This window comes from Carettochelys insculpta, chromosome 14 (genome assembly GCF_033958435.1).
Source record: "Carettochelys insculpta isolate YL-2023 chromosome 14, ASM3395843v1, whole genome shotgun sequence".
Lineage (NCBI taxonomy): Eukaryota > Metazoa > Chordata > Testudines > Carettochelyidae > Carettochelys > Carettochelys insculpta.
The window spans coordinates 6,276,103-6,291,555 of NC_134150.1; the positions used below are offsets into that span (position 1 = coordinate 6,276,103).

General features: G+C 42.4%; 1 protein-coding gene across 3 annotated transcripts in view; it reads left to right on the forward strand.

Moving 5' to 3' along the window:
* CBFB (core-binding factor subunit beta) overlaps nucleotides 1-13,262 on the forward strand; it is a 79,469-nt gene extending 66,207 nt beyond the window's left edge. For all 3 annotated transcript variants that reach the window (XM_075008511.1, XM_075008510.1, XM_075008508.1), the window contains one exon: nucleotides 10,966-13,262. In XM_075008511.1, the coding sequence (XP_074864612.1) occupies nucleotides 10,966-11,034 (69 nt within the window). In that variant the 3' untranslated portion in view covers nucleotides 11,035-13,262. The remainder of the gene's footprint in view (nucleotides 1-10,965) is intronic.
* The last annotated feature ends 2,191 nt before the right edge of the window (nucleotides 13,263-15,453 follow it).

Genomic DNA, 15,453 nt, shown 5'->3' on the forward strand with positions numbered 1-15,453 from the left:
ATATAAAGGAGGCAGTTTACAAAAACCTTCCTTGGATGCAAGGGATGGATGCCTGCTAGCATTTAAAGGCTTTAGCACTGCTTGGGTGTATCTACACTAGCAACTAACTTGGAAGTTTAATTTGAAGTTAGGCGCTACTTTGAAGTAGCCTGCAGAGAGTCTGCCCCTGTTTTCCCTTACTGCAGAGTTAACCTTGAAGTAAGGGAGCCAAACTTTGAAGTCCTTACTCCATTCCTGGGAATGGAGTAGTGCCCTACGTTGAAGTTGTACTGCATTGTAAGCAACTTTTGAAGTTATTTTTGTAGTGCAGACACAGCCCTTGTAACTAATAGCCTGTTTTTTTTTTAAATTCAGTTGTCTACAACACACAAGAAAGCTTTCTGAAAAAATAGGCTTTGTAAACATTACCATGATGAAAACTGACAATTCCAGTTCCCAACTGAGCGGCTGGCAGAAATTCAGCTTTATTTGAGTATCTGTACGTAGATGGTACAATAAAGAAGGAAGACTCAATCCATGCACCAAAGTTTCTATAATCCAAATTGGACAAACAGCAGTGTTTGGAACATGCATGCATCAGATAACTAGATGAAATTTTGATCTTAAATTATGTCTGATTTTCAATAGTTATTTGATTATTTTTGAATGGCTTGGAAGAAGAAATGTGTGTTTAAGGGAGACTCGAGAGAATGGCCATGTGATGGACCAATTGTGGGGACTTTCAAGCATAAGATCTGCATGGAAGAAGAGTGATAAAAGGGAACTTATGTGGGAAGCTTGGGAAGCATATAGGCAGTGGGTTTTTTTTTGTTTGTTTGTTTTTTTGTGGGGTATGCTCCAGTAATGAGTACTGGCACTTCTGCCACAATAAATCAGTGTTTCCCTGAATGGTGATGCTGCACCCCGGCCGGCTCCTAGTTGCAGGGCTGCCAAGGCCTCCCTGCCCCCGAGACAGCAGGACTCTCCCCCCTAGCCGTCTACCAGCCGCAGGGGTGTCGGGGTGTCCTGCTGTCTGGCCGTGGTTCCTGCAACTAGGTCAGCTGGTGGATCTCCACGCCCCAGGATCATTTGTGGGATGCTGGGGTTCCCCCCCTCCAGCCACAGGAACTCCGGCTGGTGGGGAGAGGGAGAAAGACGGGGAGATGGCTAAACGTCGGCTCCTCTTTTTTTGACAAAAAATGCACTGCATATAGGTTATAGGAGTAAATGAGATGTAGACAGGATCTTGAGTTGTGCAGGGCCTTGAAGATGAGAAAAGGAACTGGAGCTTGGCTGGAGAGAATGGGAAGTCATCTTTGGAAGGAATCTAAGAGCTGAGTGATGTGATCAGAACAATGAAGAAATAAGTTCTTAGCAGTTAGAGTTCATATTGAATGGAAATATATGATATGTCAGTTGCAAAAGAGATCAGATGACCACAAATGGACAAAGTTTTGTTGTTGTTTTGGGAATAGAAAAAGAACATTAATTTTAGAAAAATTGTAGAGGAAAGAAGAATGCAGCTAAATTCTGTCTAATCGGATAACATAAAAGCAGCTGAATACAAGTCACAAGCTTCTATTGCAGTAAAAAGGTGGAAATCACACTAGTGATGGAGGAGAAAGTAGATTGTTTGGTGAAGAAAGAGCTCAACGTCTGCCATAATTAGTTTGAACTGATTAATCCAGCAAACTACATCAGAAAGACAGTTGACGGTTCCAGCCTGAACAGTGTGGAAAAAGTTAGAGAAGTAAATTTGGGAGTCATCAGCATACTTGAGACAATAAAAAACTTCTGTTGTGGTTGTGTTGATATTGTTTAGAGATGAGATAACGTACTTGAAGGCAGTGATAACGGAGTCAGGTAAAAGTAATGGTTTCAGAGTAAGGAAGAGGAAACAATGAGAGAGCATGAAAAGTCTGGGATTTGGAGGAAATGTAGTTGAGCATGTGTGTCAAACAATTAGGAGCTCAGGATAATTAATAGTTGGATTTACTAGTGAGCAAGTTGGATGTTCTACGACTAGGTTAACTACAGTAATGATGGGATAACTTCAGTCAGTGAGTTCAGACATTATGACTTAGAAGACATACAGGGAATAAATAAATACAGTATTGTTGTTTTAATCACTATCCTGGAGCCAGACTTTATAATTACGATATTTGTACTCTTAAGTGTTGACTTGTGCATTCAATCATTACTGAGGCTCTACTTAATTTATGATGTTGTGGAAATTGCAGATCCCACAAGTTTAGGCTTTTTTCACCACAGTTTTATCAACTTAGATGGCTAATGGCAGGGATGGGTTTCCAAATTATCACAAATTATGAAGGTCCATGATTTTCTGCAGTTTTCCAAGTCTTGTCCATAACTCAGCCACAATTATTTGACAATCATCCAGCAATTCAAGTAGGGTCTAAATCATTATTTAAACAACTAAAGTCAAAGTCAGCAAAGAAGAGAGAGGTCTTAGGTGGTAACCACAAAAGCATGAAGGGCCAGATCTTCATCTCTTGTAAATCATTATAGCTTCAATGGTTTCTTTGCAGGTACGATCATTTATACTACCTGAGAATATGGTCTGCAATATTAGTTGCATTGCAGTCCTGCCTAGAAATAAGACCTGATTTTACTGTATACTGTACAAACATAAAGCAAAGAATTACATCAAGATATTAGAACAGTTAAAATGAGAAAAATACAAACTTATAAAACCTTTTTGGGCATCAGAAAAATATAAGAACAAACTTTGAAAAAAATCTTTGGCTATCAAATAAGAAAAATCCTCTTAGAAGAGCTTGCTGAGTAAAAGGCTTACATATACTATTAGAAAATTGTGAGGTAACCTAATAGACTACCACTTTGAAAGGAATGAAAAAAATCCTGTTTAAGGAGGCTTTGGTGTTTATTAAAGGCACAGTTTCTAATATGTTTTTTTTGCAATCTTGTCAGTTTGGCTGCATCTGTTAACAACTTTGGCACTCTTAAATAGGAAGTCAGTAATGTTCTGCTTTGAGTAATTGCTCATGTGCATTCCAAACTGTGTGTGTGTTGGCACATGACAATTTGCCAGAAGCTTTTTGCTGGCAGCCATCAGGTCAGAGCGGTGCCCACTGAAGTGGCACTGATATGACGATCGATATATTCACTGTCCAACCCACAACTCTGTTCCTTCTCACCACGCTGGTGGTTGCTGGAGCTCCCTGTCTCTCTCTTCATTCATCTCTGGTAGCCTGTGGACTCTAAAAGATAGGGCTCAAAGACTAAAAGTACTCCTCATGGAGACTGCATAGCAACCAGATATACTCAGCCCTTCAGGGTGGAGACTAGCCTTATTGCAGAGTGCCCCAGCTCAGGTACCAGCTTTGGTGTAGAAGGAGGCTCGGCACTGTGAGGAGGTCACTTGTGCGGGTGAGAAGGCACAGGAACCAGTCCCCGGTGCTGAAGAAAAGGAAACGGTGTGGTAGGGGCTGCTCCCCTACAGCACCAAGGCATCAAGAGGGCTCAGTTGCACCAGTGCCGTAACACCCAGAGTGTGAGCCAAAGGCACATGCTTCAACTCCAATGCAAGGCCAGACCTGCAAGTGCCTGAGTTTCCTTCGATACCAGAGGCATTCCGCACGGCACAGGACCTGCTAAGGCCCAGGGTACCGACTGCCTCACTGCCTAAGGATGGGCGCAGTGGCCAAAGACCTGAGGGACCACAGGCAGTGTCCTGCCCTGCTTTACCCCCTGGGGTGTTGACGGTGAGAATTTTAGCTGCACCAGCACCGACGCTGCTCCCATCTGTGGCGTTGGAGCATTTTTATTCACCCCAGGCACCTGCCCCGGGCCCAGCCCAGTTGGGGACGTTGATGCAGGCACCGGCCTCCCAGGTGCTTTTACAGCCTCCAGTGACACCACCTTGACCCACGGCCTCAGATCTCTCAGTGTCAGAGCCCAAATCATTACTCCAGCTTGGGCAGGAGTCAGAGTCACTGCTCTGTCTTCTCCTGTAGCCACTGAAGTCACCATTCTGGGGATGCCAGGAGCTCCTCTGTGGGTCAGGCAGGCACCCAATGGCAGTTTTGGACCCTGTGGTGTCCCATGAAGCCCAGGGTCAATTGACAGCTCTGTTTAGCAAACCGTGGGTACTGTCGTTCCCAGGGACTCCTCCAGTGCCAAGGTCAGTACTGTTGGCATCACTTGGCACACTGCCAAGAACACCAGGACAGGCCCAAGAGTATGGGAACGTCACCACTGGCACCTTCTGGCTCCATCATCCCTACGCTGACACAAACATCAGCACTGACTTTGGAGGTATGGCCACCCCCGGCCTTGGTGCCGGGCCCCATGGCACCATTTTGTTTGGCACCAGCTGGTTTCAGGTTTTAACTCAAGCACCAGTGCCCTCGGTGCCTGCAGCACCTCAGCCAGTCCTGGGTGTGGGACACCAGGAAGCGCAGGTTTTGCAGAGACCCCAACCAGTGCCAGCAGGACCCTTTGCTCTGGCTCCACAGCAGGACATAGAGAGATCTCCTCCTCACATGATGAGTTGGTGGCGGGGTCATCAGCATCCCCGGTGTTGGAGGACAGCAGAGTGTTTCAGCGGCTCCTGTGCAGGATGGCTCAGGAGCTTGGGGTGCAGACCGAGGAGGTAGAAGATGATACAGATTTGGTCACAGACATTTTTGTCCTCCTCAGCATCCACAAGAGTGGCTTTAACCATCATTAAAACAATTGCCAACGTGGCGAAAGCAGTGTGGCAGACCCCAGCCTCGTCATTGCCAACGGAGAGTCTGACGGCTGTTAATCCAACTAAGAAGTTGAGAACCACTTCAGGAGTGTGAGTGGTTTCTTAATAGCCACCTGTGGAGCTGCACAGCCCAGCTGGCAACCCTTTTGAAATGTAATCTTGACCCATAGTTTGAGAAATCCTGTTCTAAGAGAAGCTCACAGTCTAACACAAGCAAGTAGGGAAAAAAAGTCACGGAAAGGGAAACAGTAGGCAAATTACATACAGGTCTGCTTGATTCATTATAAATAATATGGCAGAAATGGGTCTTTCCGAATGCATTGACATTGCAATTAAAAACCCACAGCTGGCTAGTGCCAGCTTGGTTGGGCTGCAGGACTTCTCATTTGTGGTGGAAACATCCTGGCTTGGACCAGAGCCCAGGCTCTAAGACCTACAGGGAGCGAAGGTCCCAAAAACTCAGGCTGAGCGTCTGCACCAGTGTTCCCTGTAAACCGTGCTTGGAGAGATTTGGGTGACCACCCAGTAGAGAGTCAGGTGCCACCCAGCAGATAGCAGAGTGTCCACAGCCAGCAGCATCTGTTTCTATTGGTAGTGAACATCTGCACTCACCTTGGTGCACATAACAAAATTTATTCTGTGCATGGCTGGAAAACACTAGAGGGAACAAAAAAAAACTTTCCTGATCTGACAGTGACATCAGCTGAGATGGAAAAGGACAATTAACTTTTTAGCACTTTACTAGGCACAGCAGTTAAGCTTCCTGCTGCAACAGACATGAAAATACAGTAGAACCCTGATTATGCAATATAATTGGGACTGATGTATGGTTGGATAACCAGAAATGTTGGATAATTGGGGGAAGGATGTGAGGAGGCAGGGCAGCAATTATCCCACCTCAGGTGATCCAGCATTCTGGCAGTGTTATATAAAATGGAATGTTGGATAACAGGGGTTTTACTATATTTAGATTTAGGCTACATATACTCAGCTGCATAAATCCATGGTAGATGAAAAATTCAAATGCTCATGTATCCACAGAGAAAGCACTATCGTATATGGAGGTTAATTTGTCCTCAACTACCTGTGTTCCAGGACACTTGGTAAGATTTCCAGCGCTTGCGTGTAGACTCACTGTGACGCTTGAGAGTAGGCAGGAAGGGGGTATAATGGAGAAGAGAATTAAGGTTAGAGAACTTTACTTTCTTATTTCATTCTTATGTTTTAATTGTCAAATTAGAAGGTCATAGCTTTTGGACACTTTTTACTTTATAAATATTAAATATCTGAATAAGATGTTATATCTTTAAAGATTAAAAGGTTGCAGGTTAATGATTTATCGTTTTGTTTTGTCTGGGGATTTTGTTTGCACACTTTTCTCAGAATGTTCTCACCAGAATACACAGCTAGACATAGATATGATTTAAAAATAAACCGTTTGACCATTTGTCAGCTTTAAATGGATTTCCTCTACCAAGAGAGCGAGTAAAGTATCATTTCTAATACCCGCAAACAAACACTAGAGAAAATAGACTATTCTTCGTACTTTTTGGATCCCATTATTCTGTTCAGTGGTACTACTTCACTTGAGCTTGCTGCTGCTTGCACAATAAGGAATTAAAAGCTAACTAGTCAGGCAAGAGAGGCATTTAGGCACGTCACTAGGAGGACAAATCTGCCATGTTGCTGTGCTCTTTTTCACGTGATTGCTCATGTGCATTTCAGTGTTTCTTCGGAAAGCTTTTACCCTAGTGGCATCAATCGGGTTAGGATATGGTGCCCCTTGCAGTGGCACTGCTCTGGCAGTGCACATAAGATATTGCCAACCCTCCGCCCTCTCAGTTCCTTCTTATTGCCAATGAGGGTCATTGGAGCAGCTCTGGTCTCGTGCTTTGCAAGCAGCTAGGTATCCTGGTGTAGATAATTTTATAGTTACCAGTGATAATGTAGTTATAGAAATAAGAGTTTTCATTTGGGGGTTCCCTTCACCAGGGCATGCGATGCTCACCAGGACCACCCCTTCACATTCCTGTGAGCGGAAGTGGCACTCTGACCCCAACTGGTGCCAGAGCCGACTTTGGCATCGGCGGTGAGCAGTGCTCCAGCATCCAAATACCTCAGCACCAAAGAAGTGCTTAGGCCCGAGGCACCACTCCTCTAACTGGGCGGGGTGAAGCATGCAGCACCACTCTTAGTCCCTGGTGCAATCCAAGAAGAAAAGCCAGAGAGGGACTGGTCACCTGCCACGTTACTGCAAAGAGACATGAGTGGTTCAGGCTCGGTGCAAGGGCACTCACACACAGCACCTCCGCTCTTCACACCATTGGCTCCAGCTCAGCTATTGAGCCTGATGGTTGTGGTATTCCCAGGTGGAGAACTTTTGGATGAAGATGTTGACCTCCTGTCGATGCCGGACTCTAAAGCTGTGAGCGTTTTGTTACCCATGACCTCGCGCATCCCCACATGGCCAGGCACTGTTGTAGTGTAAGGACCGTAACAAGCTGCTCTGCCCTCAGGCACCCACACATTGTCTATGTCTATGCCAGTACCATGTGCCACATCATTCCTTCCAGAGGTACATAACAGTGATGTCATCTCTTTTGCGCTGTGTGAGCCAGACAGGCTCAGTCACTTGTTCTGCTGCTACAAATGGTCTCTCAGGGCGAACAGTCTGTTGTCAATCTTCCAAAGGTCAGGATTTCCCTGCATAGATCTTTTCACAACAAGAGCTGATCTTAAGTGTCTGATATTTTGCTCCTGCCTCAGGAACGGTCCTGGCTTCTTTTCCGACACATTTCTTCTGACCTGGACAGGACACATTCTGTGCCTTCCCCGCCGACTCCTCTGATATATAGAGTCCTCCATGAGCTCAAGCAGGAGAGGGCTTCCATCATCCATACAATTCTGCTGTGGCCCAGACAGTATTCGTTCAACCTGCCACACTCCTCTATGTGAGGACCTCATTACTCAGGACCTCAGCAGGCTCCATCACCCCAACCTGGAGTCTCTGGACCTCACTGTGTGGATGCTCTGTGGTTGAATCTCTCTTAGAGCTACTTTATTCTAGCCCAGTTCATGAGGTCCTCATGAGTAGCAGAAAACCATCCACCAAAATAACGTACCTGGTAAAATGGAAGTAGTTTATCATATGGTGATAAAGGGCTCCTTCCTGTTCCACATAGCACCCATATCCACAATTTTAATTACTGTTTTTGCTATAAGCTCAGCTAAGAGGGTTGCAGAGCTTAGAACACTCACCTCTGAACCCCCATATGTATTTTTTTACACAGGCAAGGTCTAGTTACGCCCCCACCCAGCATTCTTGCCTAAGGTGGTCTCACAATTTCTTGTCAACCAAACTGTACTTCTGACACTTGACGTGCCATCACATTTTATATGGAACTCACAAAGCCATTTAGAAAATAAGTCACAGCTTTTTACTGCCCTGGCAGAGAGGATGAAAGGACTTCCCATCTCCTCCCAGCACAGCTTCTATTGGATCACATCAAACAGGACATGTTATGACATCCCAAAGGTTCCATCCCCTGTGCTGATGGCACATGCTACAAGAGCCCAGGCTTCCTGGCCCCATTCCTTGAGAGCGTCCCCATTTGGGACATACAGAGAGCAACAGTGTGGGTATCATGCCACGTTATGCCATTACAGGGCACACAAGAGATGACATCGCTTTCAGCAGGTGATCCTTTCTTCAGCCATGAGATGAGTTCCACCCCCTCCTCCTTGGAACTGCTGGTAAATCAGTTGTTGGAATGCGCATGAGCAGTCACTCGAAGAAGAAATAGTTATATATCTTCCATAACTTCTTTGGGGTGAGTTCATATCTGTTCAAAAACCCTACCTTCTTCCCCTCTTCCTGAATATTTTGGAGAGAGGAGATGGGATCAGTAGTGTCTGACGTGCACTGCCATTGTGGCACCACTGTAGGGGGGCTCTGCAGATGACCTGACAAACACTGCTGGGCAAAAGCTTTCCGGCAATTGCGTGTGCAACACACATGTGGGTATGGGCATAAGCCACACATCTCAAAGAACAGCCGCTACGAAAGAGAGGTAACTTTTTTCATTGTTAGGTAATATTTTGTTAGCTTGTTTAGTTTGGTTACTGATGGGTTTGGTATTGTGACTGGTTCAGACATTTAAACAGATTCATTTCTTATATTTTTACAAGCATCAGCATTAAAAATGTGTCCTGTTTCTGTCAGAACAAGAAAATACATCATATTTGCTGTTACATGATTTTACTGGATCTCTCTCAACCTTTGGTACAATTTTAATAGGTTTATTTATATTTCATGTGTGTGTGGAAGGTCTTCACTCCAAAACAGGATTATAGTTAACATCTGTCATACGAATAAGTTTCAGAAAGGCTGTGTTTGGGAGTAAAGGTTGTGTGTAAATCTACCCTGTTATACTGTAGACGTCCTATCTAAGGTCATGGAAATGCTTACTATTTACAGTTGTAAAATGTGTCCCACTGACTTGAATAGGACTACTTACACACAAACTCCAGCAAGTATCTCTTCACAAGATTTAAAGGCCATGTTAACTGCTTTTTTATCTCTGGACTGGCATTGGAGTCATTGGGATGTATTGTCCAGATTGACTTTGAATTCTGAGTTGTTTGAAATACTATAGTTGCATGGTAGTTATATCAGATAAAAGAGAATTCAGGTTACAGGTCGATGGATGGACTACAGATCTTAAATAAAATGTTAAGTTTGGATACCAGGGGAGTGAAAACCAAATCCTTGTCATAATTTGGACCATTGCCTCCAGGCTGCTTGTCCAGCTGGGGAGTAGAGTCCCTGTAGACATGGATGTGCCATATTGAGGTTCTAGATTTTTGTTATGGAGAACGCTGGGTGCACACGGATGTTAAGTATCCATAACGAGTCTCCTAGAGCTGTCATCGAACTTTGACAGTAGCACTGATCAGAAGTTATGGTGCTTTTTCCCCACAGTGTCTAACAGGAGTGGACATACTGTGTTTCGGTGACTTTTATTTCTTCCTGACAGATTCCAGAGGCTGGTGAAGGGCAGTTTCTCAACACCGCCACAAGCATTTTTGCAGGCTTCTATCCTCACTTTGGTTCAATTTTTGTATGTAGGTGGTACGGGAGATTGTGAGACAGGATGGGCCACGTTGCCTCCATGCTGACACTTAGTTTTGCGTTATTGTCTGACCAAGATAATGAAGTCACTTGGTTTTCCAAATGGTTGGCCTCAGTTTGGGCGTGGATGAAAAAGATCAGCAGAAGCTTGACCCAGGCAGGAAGATGATGCTGGTGGGTAGGGGATGAATTTACAGGAAACAGCAGGATTGATACCTTCACTTCCAATTAAAAGGATGTTTCCAGTGTTTTAAAAATGAGGTGTGCAATTTTGGGGGTGTACAGAGAGACTTTATAAAGGTCTGTCCTCGGGGATAGACTTAGTCACGCCTTTGTTATCTCCAGTTTGTATTATTGCAACATGCTGTCCATAGGCCTGCACTTGAAGCCATTTAAGACCCTTCATTTTTTGACAAAATGCTGCCATTTGCACAGCACACAGGTGCAAGTCTATTGTACCTGTGTGCTGTGGACATCTCTGTCTTCTAGTTGCCTTCTAAGAACAATTCACAATTTGTTCTTTGAAGCCTGGGATAGTTGGAGACTGTGCTATATTTAGTAGCCAGTACATTACTTCTGACTTCTCCTATCTCTTGTAATAAGACTGCAGTGTCCAATACGCTCCCCATTCACAATATGTAGCGAATGGGGCAGCAGTGTGGCAAAAAGCAGCTTAGGAGAGCCGTGCACATGGGGCACCCCTGTGGCTGCACCACGCACGCATGCGCCCCTCCACATGGGGCAATCGGTTAAATTTCTTTTGGATACCACTGAATTAAGAAGTAACTGAGCAGTACACAGATTTGAACATCAGGAACTTGCAACGCGGCATTTTCTGTTTAGAGTCCTCTATTCCAGAGCACTCTTCCTCTGGTGGTCCAGCAAAACCATTCTGAACTTCAAAGGGTTGTGTGAACTCTTGCTTTTACTCAGGGTTTTTTTTTTTCCATAAAGATGGGTGAGGGGGTATGAATGATATTTTTATATTTAGCAGTTTGAAGAGTAAATTTTGTGTTGTGGAATTATTTGTGGTCACAAGCTTTTATAATTAATATATTTTTAAAAAATAACTATTTGCAAACTATACCTTTGACCTTGGACATCATGTTTATTGATGCAGGCAAGAAGACAACAAGACCCTAGTCCTGGATCTAACCTAGGAAGTGGTGATGACCTCAAACTGCGCTAATCAACAGCAGCAGCAGACGTGCCATGGGTCTGCGCATATGCATTGCTTCTACTTGGCAAAAGATTAAATAAAAGACCAGAAACTGTGATAACTGGGTTATTATGGTCTATTTCCTGACCTGCGGCAGTCACAGCCAGCATGAACTGCCATGGTTTGCACTATGTTTATGTTACAGTATCTGCATTTCTATTGTAAGCATGTAGCCAGAGGCAATTTGAGATTGTTTTTCTATGCAAGCTTATATTTGTTGGCACTATTTTAGTGAAATGGAAACTTAAGCAGCTATAAAACATTTTTCTCAAGTGTAATAAAAAATTGTCACTTAAAAATAGGTCGAGGCATTGCAAATAACAATTTTTTTGTCTTTTGGTAAATTGCTGGAAGCCAAGTCTTTCCAAGCTTAATTTTTTTTTTTTTTTAATGTGGGCTTTTGGAAGCTTTCGTTGTTGTTATTGTGCTCCTGCTCTATTTTAGATATGCATTTTTGTCTTTTGCAATATTTTATTTTCTACATTTGCAACACATTTTAAGGACTGCTGATATTTTTTTGCATTATCTTACAAGCTAAACCCAGGAACACAGAGTTGTCAATCAGTTTTCTACCATGCATGTTTCATTGTTAAAGTTGCAATATCCTTGTAATTTCTAGCAATTCATTGGCTCCATTTTTTTAAAAATAAAGTGCTTTTAAAATATTTTTTTCATGTCAGTGCATTCTGCCCCAGGATCTGATCTAATGTGTGTGTACTTTGGGTGGTTAATATAGCCCTGTATATAGTACCTACTGAGACTCCTAGGAAGTTGCAGGCTGGCTTCTGTTTTATTCAGGGATTTTTTTAATAGTTCTGAAAAGGGATATTGCAACTTCATAACTGGATTTGACAGAATGTTAAACTGGGAACAAAGGTGATCAGCTGCAATGGTGATGATGTATTAAAAATCATGTTTAAGATATCTGCTTTAAGTGTATTTTATATCTTTTGCTTTTTGTAAATTTATGCTGAATGATGAAAGGATAGATTTGGGGTTGTGTGCAGAATCTCTCATGCTGTCCATAGGGTGCTTTTCTTTTATGAAATCTTCTACCAATAAAATTAATTTACCACACACACACACACACACGCGCGCGCACGCACGCACGCACACACACTTTCCAACAGGGTAAACTTTGGGATAAATTAATTTGTATGAATAATTTCTGTAAACAGGCTTATTCTCAATTTTCCAGCAACATCCATTACTTTGAAGAAACAACTGGAAACATCAGTGTCATCTGACGTTGTCTGAACCTGATCCTTTCTGTACAGCTCAATTAATTTTTTGTCATATTAAATATTTAATATTGAAATGTTGGAGGTAAACCACTTATGTTAATGAAAAAATATGGTTTCAGGATGCATTTTGGAAATAAACTGATATTGTTTATTATTAGGATAATTAAATATTTATTATATGGCACCCTTCCTGATGGCAAAACATTTGAACTGAAATTATATGAGGTCTCACAAAACTATAAACAAATAATGGGAATGGGACACCTTGTATGTTAATACCATGAATATCTAACCGTTCACTAATACACTTGTCTGTAATTTCTGGGACAGTATCATAATATGGAAATACTTTTGTATTGATACATAAATGTAAATGTTACCATTCTGAAAGATAAGGTTTCACATTTTGTGGCTAATAGGTTCCTGCCTCCTTTCCTGTCCTGTCCTTTCCTTCCCTTCCCTGAAGAAGCTTTTTTTCTAAAAAGCTTGAGTAATTCGATATTTAAGGGGCCCCACCATTCTAGTCCTGGATCCTCTCTCCATTCCCTGTATTTTTGATGGAATGATTCGAAGATTTATTTCACATCATTTTCCTAATGGTTTCAGATCATGGTTCCAAACCATAAGTACATGGGAAATCATTCTGTCAGATATGAACATTACTGTCTTTGTGTAAATACTGAACTTTCCCTCTCATCATTTAGCATTCTGCTGCTTATCGTATCTTAATGCTGGCATTAAGATCAGAAACCCTTACCCTCTGCTGCTTAGTGCAGACTTTTTAAAATACATTTTAAGTTATTGATGCAATTTGATATTTTTCATAATTTCTATTTAAACACAAGTTGCATCATCCTTTCTTGAATTTGTCTCCTTTAAGAGTTGCCTTAAGCTACAGGATTGCTTTTGCTACCTTTTGTGTTGTATGTTTAACTTTCATAATAAACTTCTGTGTAGTGAAACAAATGGCTATAAGTTTCATTATTGACCATTTTAGAAATCTGTGCTAACAGGTTTTGATTGCAAACGTCTGTCATGTGTCATTTCCAGCAGATCTAGAGAAGTTATTATTCCCCTCTACTTGGCACTGGTCAGGCCACATCTGGAGTATTGTGTCCATTTCTGGGCCCCCCACTATAGAAAGGATGTGGATGCACTGAAGCAGGTTCAGCAGAGGGCAACAAAAATGATTAAGGGGCTGGAGCACATGACCTATGAGGAGAGGTTTGGGCTTATTTAGTTTGCAGAAGAGAAGATGGGGGTGACTTGATAGCAGCCTTCAGCTTCCTGAAAGGGAGCTCTAAAGAGGTTGGAAAAAGACTGTTCTCAATGGTGACAGATGGCAGAACAAGGAATAATGGTCTGAAGTTACAGAGGGGGAGGTGTAGGTTAGATTATTTCACCAGGAGGGTGGTGAAGCACTGGAATGCATTTCTGAGACAGGTGATAGAATCTCCATCACTAGAGGAGTTTAAGTCCCAGCTTCACATAGTCCTGGCTGGGATGACTTGGTTGGGGTTGATCCTGCTTTAGGCAGGGGGCTGGGCTCGATGATTTCCTGAGGTCCCTTCCAGCCCTATGATTCTCTGGTTTCCAAATTTGCTGTCCTATTTTAAAAGCAACAGTGACATCCAGTGGTCATTTAAACTCATCCCTTTTAGCATTAATATTTCAAAACTATTTTTTCCCAGAGTACTTAGCGGTATGCTGTGAAGGTTAGTAGTTTAAACATTACTTATTTTCTTGAAAGGGCACTTTTGCGCATAGCTTGACAGCCAGATTTATTCTAATTGCACATACAACTTCAGACAATGGCAAATTAATGTTCTAAAAAACATGCTTTTTATTTCATCCTGGCAAAAAAAACTGCACCCACTTGATAACATCACTTGTATGCATTAGTCATAGAGTCCATGCTACTAATTTTAATGGCTTTTTCAGAAAATAATTTGCAGTCCGTTCTAAAAAAGTAGCCATAGGAGAATCTGAGAGTTGGAAGGCCAGACAGACACTTTACAGCCTGGGACATTCAGCTGAGAGGTGGAAGATGCAAAGTCCTGTCCCACCTCCAGTGCTTATTGTAATCGGTATCACCAGCCCTAAATATTAAACTTTTTTTTAATGTACAAATAGAAGATTTGTTGGTCTTTTCATATGCCATCTTATTGTGCCTTTAAGATGCAGTAAGGGTCACATTTTGAAGCTTTCTCAACAGCTAGGAGGACTAGAAACTTCATTTTTCATTAAGAATGAAGACTGAAGACTGTGCATATCTGCTTGATTCTAGGAGTGAGGGCTTTAAGGAAAACAGTAGCATGAGACTCATGACAAAATCATGAGAGTTGGCAATACTGTTTCATATACAGTAGAACAGCATCAATGGGACAGCTGGAGAGAGTCCAAAGAGTCCATCACCTGGTAGTGAGGGCTCTCACCTGGGATGAGGGAGACCCAGCTTCCAATCACTTCCCCACATGAGGTGGAAGGGGGAATTGAGCCTGCATTCCTACATGGCAGGTGAATGTTCTAACCTCTGCGTGAAAACTTATAAGGGGACATCCTCCTCCTCTGGCTTTTTTTTCCCAGACATTTCACATTCTATTTAATGAAAAAAACCTTTTTTTTTAATCTGCCAGTGAGGGCCCCCCCCCACCCCAAACCAAAAATTATATTGGATACTATCCTGTGTATTTGAGTCTGTCATGTTATGTGCAGGCAGTTTATTTAACTAACTCATTAATTTTACCACTTTTATTACTGTATAAATTTATTTGCATCTTAATGCAGAATCTGGAAAATGAGTGTTAGCCAATGTTACATATATAAATGTCAATAATACAGTATTACTATAATTTTTCCATGCTGTTATTCTTACCTCTTATTTTGGATCTGTGCCTTGTATAGCGTCCTATATTTGACCAATAACTATTTGAGATGCATGTACTAAGTATTAGCCACTGCACACCTTCAAACTACTTGGGCTAACCATTTTAAAAACCCATTTTATTTAATGGCTATAATAATTAAAAACTAATATAACACTTCGATAACCTTCCCCCTCACACCTTTCATACTCAGAGGCCGTGTCTACACTAGCCCCAAACTTCGAAATGGCCACGCAAATGGCCATTTCGAAGTTTACTAA